This window comes from Myotis yumanensis, unplaced genomic scaffold (assembly GCF_028538775.1).
Source record: "Myotis yumanensis isolate MYYU_CA2020_CCGP unplaced genomic scaffold, mMyoYum1.0.hap1 SCAF_1, whole genome shotgun sequence".
NCBI classification, from domain to species: Eukaryota; Metazoa; Chordata; class Mammalia; order Chiroptera; family Vespertilionidae; genus Myotis; species Myotis yumanensis.
The window spans coordinates 59,010,357-59,033,995 of NW_027223752.1; the positions used below are offsets into that span (position 1 = coordinate 59,010,357).

The following is a 23,639-nucleotide window of genomic DNA, read 5'->3' on the forward strand; positions in this document are numbered from 1 at the left end:
GCCGACGCTCCATCCACTGAGCAAACCGGTCTCGGCTATAGTATGGTTTTTTTTAAAAAATATATTTTATTGATTTTTTACAGAGAGGAAGGGAGAGAGATAGAGAGTTAGAAACATCGATGAGAGAGAAACATCGATCAGCTGCCTCCTGCACGCCCCCTACTGGGGATGTGCCCGCAACCCAGGTACATGCCCTCGACCGGAATCGAACCTGGGACCTTTCAGTCCGCAGGCCGACGCTCTATCCACTGAGCCAAACTGGTTCCGGCTATATAGTATGTTTTTAAACATTAATTTTTATATTAAGTAAAGCATCCTTTTCTGTCTACTATAAGGGAGAAGAAAAGTAAAGGGTGAGGAATTCCAAAGTGCTTTATTTGTCAATAAGAACTTAAAACAGAATTTCTCTCAGATAAACTCATTTCTTAAGAGTAAAAATAATTCAAACCATTATAACTTAAGCTAAATAAAATGTATAACCATCACACACTTACTTATAGACACTAAAAAACCCCACTTAAGAATTTCCCCAGTCAAGTGCCTTCATAAATTCCTCTTCAGTGAAAGACAGCATCTTGGCAGCTTCAATATGCATCTGTGTTTTTTTAAAAAAAAATTACTATGAAGACGTTTACTTTAGTATTAAGGATAAACCACACAACAGGAAGTTTGTAGAAGTGTGTGTATACAATGCTATCAAATTATAAGCTCTGTTGTAGGAATCTGTACTTTAATTCCAATAAACATGATATAAGAAACAGTAATTGCATTCAAGAGTCAGCCTATAAGAGCCTATTTGTCCAATGGTGGTATTGCACCAATTAACTATTGAAAGACAATTCAATAATAGCTTAATACCTAACCTAACCTTTGCAAAAAGGAAAATAGGCAGAACCACGAATTCATGTCTACTCACTACCAGGTGACTCATGTAGAGAATGGAACAATAGTGATTTGGAATCAATTTTCACTCTTCCAAGAGGCAATCCAAGTTGCTCTTGTATATGGTATGTTCTTTATTTAGGAAGTACCCATACTGTATTTACCAGTCCCATTTTCCACATTACTAATTTACTTGCATGAAAATATCCACTTCTTGGATGACACATTATAAATAAATCTTATATAAACTTTTGTGCCTAAGCATGTTAAACAAACATATCTGAAGTACAAATACTAGTAAATATTTTAGTAGAGAGTTCCAAATAATATCGATGGGTTTTCTTTTAGGGTACACTCACCTTCTGCCTTTTTAAAACATCAATTAATTTTAATTGTTTCTTGAACCCTATCATTAATTCTCCTTTTTGTTTTTCTAGCTTCTTGTTTTCTGATTTTAATGCTTCAATTTTTTTGTGTTCTTCACTTGCTATATCCTACAAAAGAAAAAAAATAAGTTCCATATATACCTTTTTCACTCTTTTAATAGAAAAAGATTATAAAAACTATAATGAACTGAAATATAAAATTTTTGGTAAAGTTTTCTTTGCATTACTAAATTACTGTAACTTTGATAACTTTTAATGATGTTCAAGTCTCACATTTACATTAAAAAAAACGTTTTGAAATAACAACTTTGTTATATTCCAGTAATAGTAAAATAGCTTGTATTGGACCAGTTCTCCAGATAGTAGCAGATATAAACTCTGGACACAATTTTTAAAACATTTGAAGATGTAGGTGAGTAATCAATAGCAAAGTGGTGGTGGTATGACCCTTGAAAAAAATGGAAGCATATTCATTGAGTGCTTTCCAGTTCATGAGTTCGCTGGGGATAGACCTCAAATCAGAAATAACAGTCTTATCCATGGGAAATCTTGGAAACAATGGAGTCCTCAAAATCTACTTAAATATTCCCCTCAAATCCTTGGCAGACACCTAAATAACCATGTGCAGCCACTGTCCATGACAAGTGAGACAGGTTAGAACTTACTAAGTACTGGAAGATGTTATATAGTAAGTCCTCACTTAGCACTGTAGATTATTTTGCTTAATATAAGAGAAACTATGTATAATGAAATCAATTTTGATACAAACAAGTTTCTATGGCATGTCATCAACATTATAACAAACAACACTGAATGAAAGTAACTTTTTTCATGTATAGCAGGTTGTCGAATAATGTAAAGTCGTTCATGCAAAAGGAAAATGATACCAGAAGGAAATCTGAACCTACATACACATAAAGAAAAAACAAATAACAGCAATAGTAATATGGTAAAATAGTAAATATGACTTTAAATTATTTTTTTTAAATAGAGAGTGATGTCAGCCAGATGGCAGAGTAGGAAGCTCCAGAGCCCTTGTTCTCCCAAGGAACTCCCATGGAAACACTGAATATACAGTACACACATTATTGTAGCATTGTGAGAACTCTAGGAGCCAAGTAAGCAGCAGCAACCAAGCAAGAACCACATTCAAAACACTAGGAAATGACATTGCATTTATGTTCACCCTTTCACCTCACCTTCCCCACCGCCTCCCTTGGGATGGAAAGAACAAGAACAGAACTTGGTTTGATGTTCTGACTTATATGAGGGTGCCTTAGGGACTGTTTTGTCTCATCTGATGGAATGGTGGCATAGTCTGACTATTAGGTTCGAGCTGCTGAAAGCAGGGGTGGGCACTGCTGGACATGAGGACTGTAGGGGGTCTGCAGAACCACAGGTGCCTAGGGGCAAGAGCTTATGGGCAGAGGAATAAAATACATTTAAGGCACTGAGAAGTTGGGCCAAGACTCTTAGGAAATCAAGACATTTAAAAGACGAGAAAACTTTTTTAAAAAATTGGCAACAGGAAGTTCTTCCCTGTTAGTAATAATGTGAAATATAAATGAATTAAATTCCCCATATACTAGAAGAATGGGTTTTAAAAAATAGGACCAACTATATGCTGTCTACAAGAGATTCACTTTCAATCTAAAGACATACATAGATTGAAAATGAAAGAATGCAACAAGATATTTCATGGAAATAGTAACCAAAAGAGAATAGGTGTGGCTCTAATAATATCAGGCAAAACAGACTAAGTCAAAACAGTTATAAGACAAAGAAGGACATTATATAATGATAAAAGGGTTAGTTCACTAAGGCACTACAACAATTATAAATATATATGCACTAATATCAGAGCTTTTAAGTATATGAAGCAAACATCAATAGAATTGGTAGGAGAAATAGCTCTGTAATAATAGGAGACTTCAATAATGGATAGTACAATCAGAAGATTAATGGAACAGTAACTAACTAAATCACCAAGACATAATAATAGACATATTCAGAACATTCCACCCAACATTTTTCTCAAATATACATGGAACATTCTCCAATCATTAGGCCACTAACAAATCTTAGTAAATTATAGAAAGTATCTTTCCTTTTCATATAATGAAATAGCAATGAATTACAGAATGAAAGCTGCAATAGCCACAAATATGTGGGAATTAAGCAACCAATAGGTCAAAGAAATCAAGGGAATTTAGAAAATATCTTAGGCAAACTATAATGAAAACACAACATACCAAAACTTACGCGAAAAAAGTTGTAAGAGAAATTTATAGCTGTAAATACTTACATTAAAAAAGATCTTAAATCAACTTTACAATTTATGGAACTAGAAAAAGAATTAATCCTCAAGTTAGTTGAAGATAGGAAATAATAAAGATTAAAGCAGAGTTGATGAATATATAATAGAAAAATAGTGTAGAAAAATTAATGATATCAAGAGTTGGTTCTTTGGAAAAAAATAAAATTGACAAAACCTTTTTCCTAGAGAAGAGAAGGCTCAAATAATATCAGAAATTAGAGAGGGACATTACAACTGGTATCCCAGAAATACAAAGGATCATAAGATAGTATTATGAACAACAACAATCCAGATAACCTAGATGAAATGCATAAATTCCTAGAAACTCACAACTTACTACAACTTAATAATGAATAGGACATGTAAACAGACCTATGACTGGTAAGGAGACTGCAACAGTGATCAGAAAGCTCAGTATCAGATGCCTTTATTGGTGAATTCTACCAAACATTAAAAGAAGAAGTAACACCAACTGTCCTCAAATTCTTCCAAACATTGAAGAGGACAAAACAACAAACTCAATCTATGAGGCCAGCATTAACCTGATACCAAAGCCAGACAAAGATACTGCAATAAAACTACAGACCACTATTCCTGATGAATATTGATGCAAGAATTGTCAACAAAATAATAGCAAACTGATTTCCACAGCATATGAAAAAGAATATACACCAAATGAGATTTATTGCTGGATTTGCAAGGATGATTCAACACATGAAAATGAATGTAACACAACACATTAACAGAATAAAGGAAAATAATTACATGCTCATCTCAATGGACACTGGAAAACATTTGATAAAATTCAACATCTGCTCATAATAAAAACTCTTAACAGATTAGGTTTAGAAGGACTATACCTCAGCATAATAACAGGCCATATATGGCAAGTCCACAGCTAACATCATAGTAAATGGTGAAAGGTTGAAAGTTTTTCCTCTAAGATCAGGAACAAGACAAGAGTGCCTACTCTCACCACTCCCATTCAACATAGTACCAGAAATCCTAGCTGCAGTAATCAGGCAAGAAAAAGAAAAAGGCATCAGAATTGGGAAGGAAGAAGTAAAATTGTCTATTTGTTAATTACATGATTTTATATGGAAAAAAACCCTAAAGACTCCATGAAAAAACTGTTAAGATCTAATCAACAAATTCACATTGCAGGATACAAAATTAACATTAAAATATCAGTAATGATTCTATACATTAATAATAAATTATCTATAACAGAAATAAAACAATCCCCTTTACAAACTGCATCAAAAAGAAAAAAAATACTTAGGAATAAATTTAACCAAGGAGGTGAAAGACCTGTACACTGAAAACTATAAGACATTGGTAAAAGTTATCAAAGAAGAGACAAGTAAATGGAAAGAATTAATATTATTAAAATGTCCATATTACCAAAGCCACCTATCAAATCAGTGCAACTCCCTATCAAGATTCCAATGACATTGGTTACAGATAGAGGAAAATAATCCTAAAATTTATATAGAACCACAAGATTCCAGAGACAAAGCAATCCTGAGAAAGAACAACAAACTGGAGGCATCATACTTCCTGATTTCAAACTACATATAAAGCTGTAGAAATCAAAACAGTATGGTATTGCATAAAAACAGAAACAAACCAACAGAATAGAATCAAGTGCCCAGAAATAAGCCCATGCACATAAGGTCAACTAATATTTTACAAGCCAAGAATACACAATGGGGAAAAAGAATGAAACTAGTAACCTATCTTACACCACCCACAAAAATTAATTCAAAATGGGTTAAAGACTTAAATCTAAGACCAAAAGCCATGAAACGCCTGAAAGAAAACTTGATAGTAAATAGGCAGTAATACAAACAAAATGTCGTCCCATCGTGTTTAAATCTCTCACCCATAATGCAGTCCTGGGGTCGGAAGTTTGTCTTTAACAAGTCTAAGTTGTTTATATAAAGTTGATGGTTTTATACTAAGTTGTTTACATACCAGGTCATTACTTGAACTTGCACAATGACTGGTTATAATTAGTAGACTCATCTGTTGTCATGGAAGCAAGTTTTACTTACTACTTATTTAATGTGTGTGCTAAAATAAAGATCAAATCTATAACCAGAATTAGCAAATTTTGACGTAACTGGTTATTTCACTTCGTTTTTTTTCAGACTTCCTTTAGAATGCACCAAATTAAAATAATCTATAATAATAAAAGCATAATATGCATGCCCTGATCGGTTTGGCTCAGTGGATAGAGCATCGGCCTGCGGACTGAGGGGTCCTGTCAAGGGCATATACCTTTGTTGCAGGCACATCCCCAGTAGGGGGTGTGCAGGAGGCAGCTGATCGATGTTTCTTTCTCAACGATGTTTCTAACTCTCTGTCCCTCTCCCTTCCTCTCTGTAAAAAATCAATAAAAATACATTTTTTAAAAGAAGCATAATATGGAAATGGAATGACCGTCTGGATGACCTTCCGGACGAAGCCAGGGCTGCGAAGGCCTACTCTTGCACGAATTTATATAGACCTCTTGTCTAATCTAATAAAAGAGAAGCACGCAAATTGACTGTACCTTCGCTACGCCCCAAACCACGCCCACCAACCAATCAGAGCAACTATATGCAAATTAACCCAACCAAGATGGCGGCAGCCATGGAGCTGGAGCGAGCAGGCAGCTTGGGTTGCCCCTGGTGATGGAGGAAGCCAAGCTTTCCACCTGCCCTGGCTGGCCCTGGGCTACGCTCCAGGCTACAAAGTTTCAATTATAGAAGATAAATAAATCCCAGAAAAAAGAAAAAAAGGAGAGGCTGGGAGCTTGGGTCACCGAGGGGCGTGGCCAGTCTGAAAACAGCCCTCAGCCCCTCACCCAGGCTGGCCACACCCCCATGGGGTGAGGGTCCCCACTGGGGGGCTTGACCAGCCTGCAAACAGCCATCAGCCCCTCACCCAGGCTGGCCAGGCACCCCAAAGAGACCCCCACCCTGATCCAGGACACCCTTCAGGGAAAACCAGCCGGCCCCTGCCCGTGCACTAGGCCTCTCTCCTATATAATAAAAGGGTAATATGCAAATTGACCCTAGCAGCAGGACGACTGGGACTGACTGGTCACTATGACACACACTGGCCACCAGGGGGCAGACACTCAATGCAGGAGCTTCCCCCTGGTGGTCAGGACACTCCCACTTCTGCTCAGCCAAAAGCCAGGTTCACAGCTGGTAAGCGCAGCGGCAGTGGTGGGAGCTTCTCCCGCTTCCGTGGCAGCACTAAGGAGCAGCGAGCTGAGTGGTAAGGAGCAAGCAGGCAGGTGTTAAGGAGCAAGGGACCCCGGACTGCAAGAGAGTGCAGGCTGGGCTGAGGGGCACCCCCCAGTGCACAAATTTTGTGCATCGGGCCTCTAGTACTGTAGATACTAGTATTTAGTACATGCTAAATACTGGTAAGTTTGTAGACTTCCTAATTTGTTCATTTAATGACTTCTATTGATAAATCCCCATCATCATGCCATCATTGACGGCTCTTAAACATGAATATAGTAAGTTCATACAGCATAAACCATCTCGCAGAAGACATCTTAAAACTCTACAGTCACTGCAACGTATTTGTCTCTATTCAACTTGTTGGAGGACTTACCAAGATCAGTTTTGTTCAGTGCTCTATGTTATGCTAATTTAATCTAAAATGTATCATTTTATGTAATTAGGGTAGCTCCTAATTTCATCACCCAACCCATTGTTAAATATTGTCCTAAGAGAGAGATTCCAATGGAGCAACACTTTCAGCTTGACACAACCAAAAACTATAGCCAATATTTAAAGTATACAAAATGTTTTCACACATATCGATATTTGAGCCTTCATTTATTCAACAGACATTTTAGGAATTAAATGGTAATTTTATAGCAATCATTTGTTAGATACTGGGAATACCAAGGTGATCCTCACAATAACTCTGTAACAGTGGTTATCAAAATGTTATATCAGACCCAGTGGCATCATCACCTGGGAATCTGTTAAAACTGCACACTCTCAGGCCTAACCCCAGATCTACTGAAACAGAAATTCTGGGGTGGGGCCCAGCAATCTATAGTTTAATGAGCCCTCCAGGTGAGCCAGTGACCTGTAAAATAGCCCCTTGTATTATATACTAGAAAATTGAGGCTCAAAGAAGGATACAACAAACGAGATAAAAAGAGACTTTTCTTTGTCATTTATCCCAAAATTAGAAAAGTGTCTGGCATATAATATGGGCACAAAATAAAGATCTGTTGGATGAAAATAGTGAGTGAATCCTCCAAAGAGTTGTGCTATCACCCAATTATAGCAATTGCCCAAGCAATATAATTCTAACTTACTGAAAATGTACACATTGATATTGAGTGTATTTCTCAAAAGAGAATGTTTACCATGACAACAAGAATTATAATTTAAAAACTATTTAGTTTTGAATCTTGCATAAAAGAGGAAGCTATCAAAGTTGATCACTACCAAAACCTTTCCATGTTTCCATACCTTGCTATTCTGTCTTAATTTACTTAGCTCCGATTTATATTTTTCTGCTTCTTCTAGAGCTCTATTCAAGCGAACCTCCGTGGCACTTTGCGTAGTGGCAGCTTGTTTTTGTAGTCTTCTTTTATTTTCTAATTCCTGTACAGTAAAGAGAAAATGTATGGAACATTTATAAATATATCATAAGTTCTCTCCATTAGTCTGCAATATTTTCCATTTCATATTCCTTGCTTTTACACACACCACTACCACCACAACCAGAGACTATAGAGTTCTCAGAGAATTCTTACCCTGAATTGGTATTAGAAAAATATATCTTTAAAGATATAGTTGCAAATTAAGCTTTCAGGTTATTTTTTTGTTTGGAATTTCCTGCCTCTTTTTATTGATCCCAAGATACCGTAGTCATGCCTCCCTCCATTTTATAAGCAACTCTTTATAACTACAGTTATTCCTTCGGGAACAACCCAAAACATCAAATGTAAGACACAAACTCATAAATACTGTTTGTGTAAACCTGACAAACATTTTAAAAAATAATTGTTAAATACAGAGCATTCTACATTAGCCTTACAGGGAAATTCCAATTCTATGCAAAAACAACAGCTCTTAGGAGTTATTTCCCACATATCAGAGTGGGTTTAGACCTGCATTTCTGCAAATATTCTAAGAGATGCTGTTGCAGAGAATCTATAGGCCACACAAAAAGAAACATGAACATATAGGATAAACTCCCAACTCCACCATAATCTGGCACCATAATCTCATTTCCTGCCACAGGTGTTAACTTTGGCTATATCAACAGTACTTGGATATCTCCCAAACCACCATGATATTTCTTGCCTCTGAGCCTTTGCTCATGCTCTTCCTTCTGCCCTGACGCCTCCCTACTCTTCATTTTTACCTGGCTAGCACATACTCACCCTTTGAGAAGCTAGGGCTATACACTATGGTTTTACCTTCTCCCAGAAGCCTTTCCTCTCTATCCTCCCAGGTTAGATTAGTTACCCTTTCTTCAGAGCTTCAATAGCATCCTGATATACATACACAGTAGTCCCTGTTGTGTGAAACTGAATCTGTCCATTTGTTTGTTCCCCCACTACAGTGTAAGTTCCTTGAGGATAGGAACTTCTTAATTTCTATATTCCCAGAACTCTGGTGGCATACAAGAGGCACTAATGACACGTTTATTGAATGGATTTTATTTTGAAATACTTCACTCCATCTTCTTTGTATCACCTGCAATGCCTAGCACAGAGCCTTTTACAAAGAACATACTCACTATGGAACTGAAATGAGGGAGTTAAAAATACAGTTAACTGTTTTCTTCTTTGTAAGTTTTTCTCCTGGCTGTATCACTATGCTGTATTTGAAAACCGATCTCCCTGGCTCCAAGTAATTACAGGGAAAACAAAACACATGCTGCTCTTTATGTAGGTTTCTAAACAAATCAAACTGTGTATGGATACCATCTGCTATCACCAGCCTTCTTCACAGCTTTCTGGGGGTAGCTTACACTAAGAACTAGCCTGATTTATCTCACTGTTCACATAGAAAAGGCAAAGATTCTCATTAACTACAAAGTCCACAATTCTTGGTGATTTTGTAACCTACTTCACAGAAAAATGAAAGCCATCCTTCACCACATGATGTCCTCCCTGACCCTGAAGCAATACTGCCCACTCCCTTTCTTAAAAGTGAAAAAAAAAAGTATAGTCAGAAAAATAGTAAAGTAGGAAATAAAGTTTTCCTATGTAAGTAAATCCACTATAGAAAGGAAAAATCTTATTAAAAACTTGAAAGCATTTGTTTTCAATCATTTCAAGTAATTTTTACAAAATGCAGACAGGATACCAATACTGTTATGAGAGAGCTTGCATCCTGAAATTACTCAATATATGCACCCCTATGTTCATAGCAGGACAATTTACCATAGCTAAGATTTAGAAACAGCCTAAGTGCCCATCAGTAGATGAGTGGATTAAAAACCTGTGGTACATCTACACAATGGAATACTAAGCTGCTGTAAAAAAAAGGAGTTCTTACCATTTGCAACAGCATGGATGGACCTGGAGAGCATTATGCTAAGCTAAATAAGCCAGTCAGAGAAAGATAAATATCACATGATATCACTCATTTATGGAATATAGTGAACCACATAAACTGATGAACAAAAACAGATCCAGAGACAGAGATGCATCGATCAGACCGTCAAACCTCAGAGGGAAAGTAGGGGAGGGTGGGGTAAGGGGGAGAGATCAACCAAAGGACTTACATGCAAGCATATAGGCCTAACCAATGAACACAGACAACAGGGGGGTGAAGGCATGAGAGGGGGGGATGGGGAGTAATGTGGGGATAAGGACACATATGTAATAACTTAATAAAGAAATTTTAAAAAAAGAAAATACAAATGCAAGTTGTAATAAGATACTACTTCTGCCCTCTAATATGGCTAAAATTAAAAAGATTGACAATATCAAGTGATGCTACAGGATCACTGGAACTCTCATATGTTGCTAGTGGGAATAAAATCACTGTGGAACACAATTGGACAGTTTCTTTAAAAAATTAAACATGCACTTTCCATAATACCCAGAAGTTCTACTCCTAGTTATTTATTCAACATCATGAATGATATTGGATGTGTCTATACATACACACACAGTGTGTCTACACAAAACACTGGTACATGAAAATTCATAGTGGCTCTACAGCCAATGGTCCAAAGCTGGAATCAAATCAAATGCCCTTCAACTGGTGAACAGATCAACAAAAATAAATTCATAAATACTACTCAGCAATACAAGGGAATGAACCACACAACACACAACAGTATTGATGAATCTCAAAAACATCATGCTGAACAAATGAAGCCAGATGCAAAAAAAGGTACATACTTATGATTCCATCTATATGAAATTTTAGAACAGGAAAAACTAATCTGTAGTAAAGGATTGCAGATAAGTGATGCCTGGAGCCATGGTTAGAGAGTAGAGATGGATGAGGAAGGGATACAATAGAAATTTGGGGAAGGGGTGACAGAAATTTTCTTTATCTTGATTGTGGTGGTAGTTACAAGGATGGACTAGCTTGTAAAAACTCAATGAGTTGTACAATTGAAACAAGCATATTTTTTTAAAAACAAGCATATTTTAATGCAGAGATCATTCACAGAAAAACAAGATTAATGCTGAAATAAAATGCTTTCTTTTTTGTTTGTTTTTTATTTTATTGGGTTTTTTTACAGAGAGGAAGTGAGAGAGGTAGAGAGTTAGAAACATCGATGAGAGAGAAACTTTGATCAGCTGCCTCCTGCACACTCCCTACTGGGTATGTGCCCACAACCAAGGTACCTGCCCTTGACCGGAATCGAACCTGGGACCCTGGCGTCCACAGGCTGATGCTCTATCCACTGAGCCAAAACCGGTTAGGGCTGTTTTTATGTTCTAAAAATGACTTCATCTATTGGTGTCAGCAGCTAAAATAATATACATAACTGTTTAAATAGTTAGCTTTTGCGGGTTTATAGAAGCAGCTTCATCAAACTAAAGCTCTGTTTTATATTTCTATGAACTGTACATTGAGATTTGTTTCTAGAAATATATAAAATAAATGCAACTATCAAAGAAAGATTCAGTCTTGAGTTCCATATAACCCAGAAAGAGTTATGCTTCTCTGGCTCCTAGGTAAATAAGGATGCAAGCTGGGAATTTAGAGCAAATGAAAGTTTCCATAAAAATCTTCAGGTAGCCAATGTACCATAATTACTTAGTTACTATGAACCAAAAGTTTCAAATATTTAACTCTAAACAGCAAGGAGATTTTGGAACGACTGTGTGTTTAAGTCCATTTAATTTGGAGAGGGAGGGGGCAGTTGCAAAAAAAGTCTATGTGCTTTGTAGAAAAAAACCCCACTTTGTAGTCAGACAAATACTGTTTGAATCCTGTTCTTTTACTCCTATGTGACCTTGGGCATTCTCCTTAACCTCTCAGACTCAGTTTCCTTTTTATAAAATGTTTTGCCTGGCACAAAGCACCCAAAATATGTTAAATCCTTTTCTGCCCATACAAAGGTAGCGTTACAGTCAATGTAGTCCTTTGGAAACGTTAATCTATTGGCATACTACAGGATACAATGGACAAGGAAAAGAGAAAGGACATAAAATAACCAGTAAGGAGGATCAGAAGTAATAGGAGCTTGAACCAAGTAGTGAGTGGCAATGGGAATTGAAGAAATGAATGAAAAACATGCACAGGAAAAACATGCACAGAAAGAATGCACAGGATTGAGTATGATGTCCAAGAACAAGAAAAGAATAAAAAACACAAACAAAGTTTTAAGATTATGCGAGACTAGACCAGTGATATGACCAGAGCTGGGTTGCATAATGACAAGTGATAAAGTGTTCATACAAATTAAAATTGTTGTTCCCCAGATAGAACAGCTTTTTTCCCTTAGGCCACTTGTCCAGATTTCTTAGCCCAACAGTAATATAATATATTTCTATTTAATTAAAAAATTTCTAGTAGCCACTTTAATAAGTAAAATTAATTTTAACAATATTTTCCTTATCCCAATACATCCAAAATATTATCAAATTGAGATTTTTTTCTAGAAATATATAAAATAAATGCAATTATCAAAGAAAGATTCAATCTTGAGTTCCATATAAACAACATGTAACCATTATAAAAATATTAATGAGATTTCACATTCTTTATTCTCTTTTATATTTAGTCTTCAAAATCTGATGTTTATTTTAAACTTTCAGCATGTTACAATTTGCACTAGTCACATATACAGTGAGTAGTTACCATACTGGACAACACAGGCTTAGAGTATTAAATACTACAATCAATTTTTATTTCTAGATGAGTAGGTAGACAAAATTTGGTATTCAGCAATAAAAACGAGCAGACTACTACAACATGGGTGAGTCTAAAATGCTTTATGCTAAGTGAAAAACAAACAAACACCAGACTCAAAAGGCAACTATGTGGTTCTATTTATGACAGTGGTTCCCAAACTTATTTGGCCTACCGTCCCCTTTCCAGAAAAAATATTACTCAGCGCCCCCTGGAAATTAATTTTTTTAAAATTTTAATAGCAATTAAACAGAAAGATATATGTATTAATGTTTCTACCTTTTTCGTAAAATATAGTAAAGAAAGGTGTAAATTAGAAACATTGAAGTTTGAAATTATGAAACTATTTATTGAACTCAGAATAGACAGGTAATACAAAAAAAGTTAAAACAAATGCACCTGTGGCCATCACCGCCCCCCCTGGATCGCTGCAGCGCCCACCAGGGGGCAGTAGCGCCCACTTTGGGAATCACTGATTTATGACATTATGATAAGGGCCAAAAAAATAAGAACCAAAAGAAATGAATGTTGCCTGAGGCTGGGAGGAGAGGAAGGACTTGACTAAATTCACAAGGGAATTTTGTGGGATGATGGGCATGTTTTATATCTCAATTATGGTGTGGTATCAGGACTGTGCATTTGTTAAAACTCATAGAACTGTGTAATAAAAGAGGTGATTTATTGTATATAAATTATATCCCAACAAATCTGATGTTAAAAAATGTATTACCAGATGATAATGCTAATTATACAAGGCCATAATGTTTAAAAATAGGCACTTTTATATGAACACACTAAAGAAAAATATGGCATAATGAAGAATGCATATTTTCTTACTACTTAAATCTCAATACATGCTATGGTACATAAATTTAATCGTCACTCAGTCTTACAAAATAATACTGCATAGTGTATTTTTGTTAACACAATGGTATGTAATATAAAAATTCTTAAGTAGGACAGTTTATTTAAAATATATTCTCCCTGCAGATATGACACCAAAAGCACAAGCAACCAAAGATATATTAAATAAATTGGATTTCAAATTTTAAAATTTTTGTGCTTCAAAGTATACCATAAAGAAAGTGCAAAGACAACCCAATGAATGGGAGAAATATTTGCAAATCATTTATCTGATGAGGGACTGTATCTAGAATATATAATGATCTCTTACTACTCAATAATTTTAAAATTCTAATTTCAAAAATGGGCAAAGACCCTAACCGGTTTGGCTCAGTGGATAGAGCGTCGGCCTGCGGACTGAAAGGTCCCGGGTTCGATTCCGGTCAAGGGCATGTACCTGGGTTGCAGGCACATCCCCAGTAGGAGGTGTGCAGAAGGCAGCTGATAGATGTTTCTCTCTCATCCATGTTTCTAACTCTCTATCTCTCTCCCTTCCTCTCTGTAAAAAATCAATAAACTATATATTTTAAAAAATGGGCAAAGGATCTGAACAGACATATTTCCAAAGATATACAAGTGTCCAATAAACATATAAAATATCTTCAAAATCATGAGTTATCAGGAAAATGTACCTCAAAACTTTAATGAGATAACCACCGCACACCAATAGAATGGCTATAATGAAAAAGATAATCTAACGTGTTGGTGAGAATGTAGAGAGAAATTAGAACCCTTATACACTGCTGGTGGAAATGTAAAAGTTGTATAGCTGGTTTGGCAGTTATAACAGTTGGCAGTTCCTCAAAAGTTAAATAAAGGGTTAACCTATGACCCAGCAATTCCATTCCTAGGTATCTACCCGAGAGAAATGAAAGCATGTCCACACAAAAACCTGTATGTACATGAATGTTCATAGCAGCATGATTCACAAAAATTGGAAACAAACCAAATGCCTATCAAATGATAAACAGATAAATGTGTTATAACTACATACTCCATGAAAAGTACTAAAGTAATGATATGTGCCACAGTGTGGATGAAACTTGAAAACATGTTAAGCTGAAGATGTCAGTCTCAAAATACCACACACTGTATGATGCTGTATATATGAAATGTCCAGAATAGTCAAATCTATTGAGACAAAAAGATTAGAAATTGCCTAGGACTGGAAGGGTTTAGAAGAAGAGGGATGGGGTACTTGACTAAAGGGTATGGGTGTCTTTTGGAGTGATGAAATGTTCTCAAATTGATAGTGGTGGTAGTTGCACAACTGTGAATACACTAAAAGCCACTGAATTGTACACTAAAAGGGTGTGATGTATTCTATGTGAACTATATCTCAATAAATCTATTAAAAAATACTCTCCTATATAAGGAAGAAGAGTTTTTAGTCAACACTGACAAAATAACTAAACAACCAAAAGTGGTGTCTATTCAAATGTGCAACTATAGTGGTTTAGTGCCTCTTTGGTTTTAGGTTAAGAAAAACAGCAAACTAATTACCCTTTCTACTGAAGACAGCTGTTGCTGTAATCCATCACATTTTTTGTTTGCTTCTTCGAAAAGAGTTTTATATTTTTCTGTTTGAGACTGTTGCAAATTAATTGTTCGCTGATGTCTTACACAATCTTCCTCAAAATTTTTTACTTGAGACTTTAAATCCTGAATTTCATCCTCCTATAGTTATGAAATTATAGATTATGTTAAAAAATGCACAATTTGGTATATAAAAATGCACATGATTTAAAAATATAAAGCAGAAAACAAAAAGGAACTTCATATGATCTTTGATTTTCATTTTAAAAAAATGAAAGTCACATATTTTATTTGTGCTTAATAGCTTACACTTATGGGTCTAATATAAAGAATTCTAATTGCTAACAAGTATTTAAAATTATTTAGCTCTGAAAATTCCACATCTTAGAATGGAGTTCAGTGTTTACATATAATTTTTAATTCAAAATTTAACTGAATTATATCTCAATGAAGCTAATTTAAAAATATAATTTAAATTATTCCTAAAATGTCTTAATATTAGAGCATATACATTGAGAGCTTTTAAAAACTAACCTTTCTATTGCATTCACATACAACATTATCCAATTCCTGCTGCATAACACGGAGTTTGGCCTTCAGAAATCTGATCTGTGCTTCTGTGGATTTAAATAATTATATTTATTGCCTTTCACTGAATCTAAAACGTCGTCATTTATAAGACAGACCATTATATTATGAAAGAACAAACACGTTCAAGATGGGAATCTAACAGGAGATCCCTGTTTGGGAAGACTAAATACTCCTAATTTAAAGATAAATTAACAAATCACCCAACAGAAACAAATGCTCACATTTCAACAGTGGAACCAAGTAAAAAAAAGGCGGGGAGGGGTTCGGGGGGGGAACCAAAGCACTCCTGAGAATCTGAACCACAGGCATACGTCTGCGTACACACTTTCTGTTCCCAAGCTCTTATCAAGGTCCCCAGAGTCCCCGTGGAGCTGATGAGCTGCGGTTGGTTCTAACCCACCTAGATCTCTCTAGCCTCAACTCTCTTTCTAGCTTCTCATATAACTTCAGGCTAACAGGGATAGAAGGGGAATGATAAATTCAAAAGTGTGACATTTGCAGTAGTTGGTCTCTAGGGGAAAAGAAAGAAAGAATGGGAGAGCATGACTTTTTCCTACTATCTCTTTCTCTCCCCCACTTTAGGTACACAGCACTAACCTCCCCATCCCACTCCAACTGTTAGTCTTACAAAGCAATCTGTGCTGCTAAACTACTTTTTGATCTTTTCCTCCCCCAGGTAACCACAGGCAATCATCCAGAATAAAAGAATAAAAGGGGAGACATGCAGGGCAAAAATTCTCAAAAAGGAGGTAAAGATGCAGAGGGGTAATTGAGCAATTAGAAAAAGTAGTTTGTGCTGGTTCCCTGTATCAGGGAAGAGGAATACTGTAACAGGGCCATGTTCACTGTGTGCTGAGGAGCAGCTAACATCTGACCATTGTGTCCTTGAAGGCATCTTAACAGAGACACAAAGGCAACACCCTGCTTCATTTAACTTCCTTCTTGACAACTAGCCCCAGAAAGCTTGGGTAGGTCAATAAATATAGTAAATGCATAAATATATTTCTCTTCACTTATGACTAAATAGCATGCAGCACAACAATCATTATACATATAATTGTTGTGATTTTCACAGAATCAGATAATTTTAAAGATAAAGTTTATGATCATCTAATACAAACTGCTAAATTTTGAAACTAATATATTGCTATTATAGAGGGGCTAAGTGGCTTGTCTGAACTCACAATTAATTATAGTTCAGCATTAACTATGTACATATACACTGAACTGTCTTATTTTTTGTTTACAATAGCATTGGTGACTCCTCACAAACTCACCATAATTTTAGAGGCATTACTGGTAACTAACAATGTCTTCAGATGATCTAAACTTAGTACTATTATGTTTCTAGTGGTCTGACAAAAATGAGTTTATAAGAAAGAAAATTATATTGGTTAGAAAACTCATTTGATCATTTTACCTGATGCTACATCTATAGTTCATTTATCCTTTTGACGTGTTAATTTAATATGCAATAAGCAGAATATAATAATGGTAAATGAAAAAATTCAAAGAATCATGTGGGGTGTGTGGTTTTTTTTTAAATTTTAATTTTAATGTTTTAAGGATTAGTTTTGGGACATTTTAACCTTAGTTGAAGAGTGGTCAATGAAACCAACACCATAAAAGTAGAGACTAGTTCAATGAAGCAGTTACTTTCCCATGATCCACTTTCATAATTACTGACTCATAACCAATTACTTCAGTTACAATCCCACTCATTCCTTCCACCATCATGTCCCACTAGATCAGTGGTTCTCAACCTGTGGGTCGCGACCCCTTTGTTGGTCTAACGACCCTTTCACAGCAGTTGCCTAAGACCATTCTGCATATCAGATATTTACATTATGATTCATAACAGTAGCAACATTACAGTTATGAAGCAGCAACGAAACTAATTTTATGGTTGGGTCACAACATGAGGAACTGTATTTAAAGGGCAAGAAGGTTGAGAACCAATGCACTAGATGATTTTGAAACAAATACATCACAATATATTTTAAAATGCAAAAAAGTTCCTAAATATCTTTTTCTAATTAACTGTGATATAAATAAAAGAAAACTTACCTGTTCCAATGTCTTTACTAGCACCACAAAAAATATCATCATCTATATAATCAGGTAGGCCTTCTTCTTCCAGTTGCCCTTCAATTTTGCTAACTGTTTTTGCAAGAGAAAAGTCTGAGAAATCCTCTGGAATGGCAACATCATCGGCAGTTGCTACATCAGAGTATTTCAACTTTATACTAAAAAAGAAAATTACATATGTAAATGTACATTACACATACTGTATATGTAAGACTCCTAAATATGACTTATCCAAATGACAAAGCATATCAAAATTATCATAAAATTTAAATTTATGATGAAACCTATAGTTGATACTTTCAAGGACTATAAGTGTCTTAGTAGACTTTCCATCTTTATGCATTACAGAACCACAGAGCTAGAGAAGGCTTTGTGAGGCCTGTTTATTTTAACGTTGCCTCCAAACAAGTGAACATCAAAAATAAAAGTACTAAACTTGGCCTCCTTGGTCAAATCTAGCCTGTGGCTTTTAATTTCACATGCTGCTGGAGAAGACCTGTACAAATAATATCACTCTAGCCATAATTCTGCAAACACTAAAAAACTAATATCTCTTGAGAAAGAATTACAGAGTAAACACTTCTTAGCTCAAACTCAACATTTTTTTCAACCTAAAAAAACACATTGTAACCAGGATCAAAGTCGACCAAAAAGTTGGATTTACTTTTGATACAAAAGCAAAAGCTTCTGAATTTTATTTTGAAAAGCAACCTTTTCTTTGTAAAAGTAAACATGAAGTCTAAAAAATAAGATAACCTTTCCAGTATATAATATGTGTTCTCTCTTCTTCAATTAATCAATTTTTAGATTTTTCTTCCTATCCTTTCACTCTATTTTTTTCTCTATTTATTGAAAAAAAAACAATAAGGTTATTTAGCCAATTAACAGACACAAGAATTAACAAACATTTTTCCCAAATTAGGAGTTTAGGCAAGTAATCCTATCTAATAAAAGAGTAATATGCAAATTAACCATCACTCGGAGACAAAGATGGCAGCACCCATAGTGGTCCGGGGCAAGACACTGGCGGTGTCGCCTCAGCAATGCGAGCCCAGCATCTGCGCCCCGGCCACGTGGAGGGAGGAGAGGGTCCCAGACCCGGCCACATGGAGGGTGGGGAGGGGCCTTGGGCTAGAGGCCAGGGCAAGGGATGCTGGGCTCACGGTGATGCAAGCCCAGTGTCCCCGCCCTGGCCATACAGAAGGAGGAGAGGGGCCTTGGGCCAAAAGCTGGGGCGAGAGATGCTGGTGTCGTTGCAGGCCGGGCTGAGGAACCCCCCACCCCCGTGCACAAATTTCGTGCACCAGGCCTCTAGTAGACATATAAATTGAATAACCTGTGAATAAGAAGCTGATTGGTACAACCCACAGCAGGTATGACCCTCCTTTCCTAAAAAGTCTCCAACCCAAAGAGCCTCATGGGCCCCATTTTTAATACATAAAGTACTAAGACCAGTCTTGAATTATTTTTCATCAAAAACAATAAAATGTAAATTATATTATAGTCTTAGAGCAAGTCAAATCATTCTATGTCTCAAATACAGTAAGGTATGGTGCCATTAAATACTCAAAAAGTATATGCAATTTCGTTTACTTGAGAGAAGTAGGCAGAAAATAACATCTAGGTTCTAGTCATAGTTCTAAGAAAATACAAAATTAACTGCTGCAAGACATTTCTGATAGAAAATGTTTTAAATTATTGAGTGTGGACAGATATATATATATATATGTGTGTGTGTGTGTGTGTGTGTGTGTGTGTGTGTGTGTGTATTGTAATTTTGTATATTTTGTGGTAAAAAAGACCTGGAGAAACAAAAACTTAATAATTAAGAATGGCCTGACCAGCGTAGCTCAGTGGTTGTGCATTGACCTATGAACCAGGAGGTCATAGTTTGATTCCCGGTCAAGGGCACATGCCCAGGTTGCAGGCTCAATAGCCATTTTGGGGCATGCAGGAGGCAGCCAATCAATGATTCTCTCTCAGTGTTGATGTTTCTATCTCTCTCCCTGTCCCTTCCTCTCTAAAATCAATAAAAAATATTTTTAAAAAAGAATGATACTACTGTAAATTATAAAATTTAGGGAAAAAGTATACTTTTAAAACTGTACTATACCTTGAATTTGTTTTCTTTCCTTTATTTGCAGAGTGTAGTTTTTTTTTAACCTTGTTTACTGGATCAACATTTTTGCTCTTTGGCTATATGAAAAGAATTTAAATTATTGGTTAGTTAGATTCTAATCATGTGCTAAAGTAAGTAATTCAGACTTGTTGGTTTGCAACATAAAAGAATTGCTATTTTCATGAAGTGAATCAAACTGTATTTTTTAAAATCCCAAAATTCTAAAGCTGGAAAAGACCTAGATGATATTAGGACCAAGAGATTCCAAGACAAAGAAAATGAGTCCCAAAGTGTCAAGGATATTCAGCTAGCGGGTCATACGTTAAACTGAATGTTCTGACTCACAGAATTTAGTTCCCCTTACTGATTATTCCCCCGATGGCTTTCATGTGTACCAACCATGTCAAACTTGCAGCCAGCCGTGAGTTTGACATGCTTGATGTATACTGTTACTTAGACCTACATCCCCATGGGTGGGGAATTTACAGTCCACAGTAAGCTCGGCACCTACAATAGTGATCCCTACGTGTAAATATTTAAATGAATGAATAAACCTTTTAAAAACACATTCTTTGTATATAAATACTTTTCTTTTTCAGATTTTCTATCTATAAATTTGGGCTTTAGAGAGAAAACTAAAATATCCTTAGGGTACAGACTCATTTCACTTAGAATTTTTTCCATCATAGCTCCAAATTGTTCAGTGAAACTATGAGACAAAAATGGATTTCATTTATTTTATGAGCAAAATTTCATGAAGACATCTCTTCTGAGTATCAAGCTTATATTCTATTTCTAGAGTCATAACACTTCTCTGTTTTAAGAAAAGTCTTTAAAAAACCCCTAAATTTTACAGAATGTAATTATACTCACAAAAAGTTTGATTTCATACCTGAGTTTCTGAATATAGATGAACTGTCCCTTCAGATAAGAGACCTCTAGAGACCAAAAATAAACATACATTAATAATAATAGATGATATTGAGCTGAGACCCAATAAAATTCAACAGCAACTATATTTGAAAGGAAAAAATATACATCAAGTAGACTTGGCTATAATTTTAAGCATGCATATGTTAATTTATTTAACGTGAGTGTCACAAATAAGAAAAGTGGTTTGTTGAATAAGTCACCTTAAAAATACTGTACTTGAATTCTCCCATAACCACATCAAAATTACAACTAAACTACAGAACAACCATCATTCAGAACCGCCTAAAATCTAGCTGAATGTAAGTCCTCATCAAGTTTAAAGAAGAAGCCTCATCAAGACTAGTAGTGGGGGAGCAGAGATGTGGAACGGGCTGGTCCCACACCTACATATGGTGACAAAAACTGGGAGGGATATCTCAGCTGTGGAGGTCCCTCCTGAGGAGTGAGGGGTCCCAGCCCCACACCAGGTCCCCCCAACCCAGGGTTCCAGGGCCAAGAAGAGAAGTCTCCATAACTTCTGCTATAAAAACCAACAAGAATCTCTGGTTGGTGTGACTCAGTTAGCTGGGCATCATCCCATGCACCTAAAGGTTGCTGATTTGATTCACGATAAGTGAACATGCCCAGGTTGTGGGTTCAATCCCTGGCAGGGAGCCTGCAGGAAGCAGCTGACCAATGTTTCACTCTCACATTGATGTTTCTCTTTCTCCCTCTCCCTGCCTCTCTCTCTAAAAATCAGTAAGAAAATCTTTTAAAAACACACACAACAAAACCAGCATGGACTATGGCTGAGTAAGACCAAGGGCTTCTGGAGTTTGGGCAGTTCCTTTAAAAGGAACCATGTGCTGACCTACTGGACTCACTCCCTCTGAGGTCTAGCACTGGGGCACAGGGGCATACAGGGAGGAACTGGATTGTGTGGCATCAAGGTGAAAGCTGTGGTAGACAGCTCTCTGTCAGATAAAAGTGCTGGCAGAGCCCTGGCTGGGTAGCTCAGTTGCTTCGATGTTGTCTGATTTACCAAGGTTGCAGGTTCCATCCCCAGGGCACATATAAGTATCAACCAATGGATGCATAAATAAGTGAAACAACAAATAGATGTTTCTTTCTTTCATTCTCTCTCTCCCCCGCTAAAATCAATAAATAATTTTTTAAAAAAATGTTTAAGTGCTGACAGAGGCCACTGTTCCTTTTCTGAGACCCCTGCCATAGAGCCAGCAGGTGAGTACCTTATCTGAGTCTCAATAGTCACACTGTTCACCCTGCCCTGGTGATTCCCTGAAACCCTGTCCCCCGCAACTTGTGAGCCTATCCAAACTGTTTCCAGTAGGTTTCCCAAACAAATGGTCTATCTTGGCTCATGCTTCAGACTTTCATAAAAATCTCTCTAACAAGCAACATCTGGTCTCAGTGTACCCCATATCTCCACCTAAGTGACCCCAGGCCTGGCACAAGCAGCAGCTGGCCTTGGTTCGCAGTTTGGCCTTGCCAGGGCATCTCCAAGCCCAGCACAAGTAGCAGCCATCTGCAGATCTCTTTGTAGCTCATGCTGGCGGGCTCCAGGCAGAACACAAGCAGCAAATGAGCTTGGCCAGCACCTCTCAGGAGGCCTCAGAGCCAGTGCACCCGGTAAACATCTTCAGACCATATTGAAGCACCACCCAACCACCTCCACAAGTGACACACTCAAGTAAATCCTTCTCTGTGGGGTGGGCCCCAGCACAGCTATCCTCCATGGTGGTTGGTGGTCACAGCCAGTCCCTGCAGCCACCTGGCCTGGGGGTAGCTCCCTTCCATTGACATGCCAATAGCAATCAAGGCTCAACTACAACAGAAGGGTGTACAGAGCCCACATAGGGGGTCTACACCTGGAGTGCCCAGCTCAAGTGAACGGAGAGGCTATGCCATTGGACCCTACAGGACATCTACTACATAAGGTCACTCTACCAAGCCTGGGAAATAGCAGATCTATCTAATACACAGAAACAAACACAGAGAGGCAGCCAAAATGAGGAGACAAAGAAACATGTCCCAAATGAAAAACAGAACAGCCCATCAGAAAAAAGAATTAAACAAAATGGAGACAACCTATCAGAAATAGAGTTCAACACACTGATTATAAGTATGCTTAATGAACTTAGTGAGAACTTAGAAAGAAGAGATAGGAAACAAAAACAAAGATAGAAAATTAAAAAAAAAACACAGAAATGAAGAATACACACTAAGTGAAATGAAGACTACATTACAGGGAATCACCAGTACAGTAGATGAAGCAGAGGAATATAAGGAAGCAAAAAACCCCAATTGGAACAGCAAAAAGAAAAAAAATCCAAAAAAGTAAAGGAGCCTCTGGGACAACTTCAATGTACCAACATTGGAATCATGGGGGTTTCTGAAAGGAGAAGAGAGAGAGCAAGAAATTGAAAACATATTTCAAGAAAAAAAAAATAGAAAACTTCCCTAATCTGGTGAAGGGAATAGACCTGCAAGTCCAGAAATCAGAGTCCCGAAGTTGAACTCAAAGA

At 36.7% G+C, this 23,639-nt stretch overlaps 1 protein-coding gene across 2 annotated transcripts in view; it reads right to left on the reverse strand.

The window, feature by feature from the left end:
• Positions 1–357: 357 nt before the first annotated feature.
• The window catches only part of TEX9 (testis expressed 9), a 42,094-nt gene continuing 18,812 nt past the window's right edge, over positions 358–23,639 (reverse strand). Inside the window, exons 5-12 of one of the 2 annotated variants that reach the window (XM_070404437.1) lie at positions 21,074–21,119; positions 20,176–20,258; positions 18,042–18,220; positions 15,918–16,000; positions 15,351–15,524; positions 8,079–8,213; positions 1,242–1,376; positions 362–595 (exon numbers count right to left, since the gene is read on the reverse strand). In XM_070404437.1, the coding sequence (XP_070260538.1) occupies positions 518–595; positions 1,242–1,376; positions 8,079–8,213; positions 15,351–15,524; positions 15,918–16,000; positions 18,042–18,220; positions 20,176–20,258; positions 21,074–21,119 (913 nt within the window). In that variant the 3' untranslated portion in view covers positions 362–517. Of the gene's footprint in view, positions 596–1,241; positions 1,377–8,078; positions 8,214–15,350; positions 15,525–15,917; positions 16,001–18,041; positions 18,221–20,175; positions 20,259–21,073; positions 21,120–23,639 lie in introns of both variants that reach the window. The other variant, XM_070404448.1, reaches the window with a different exon arrangement.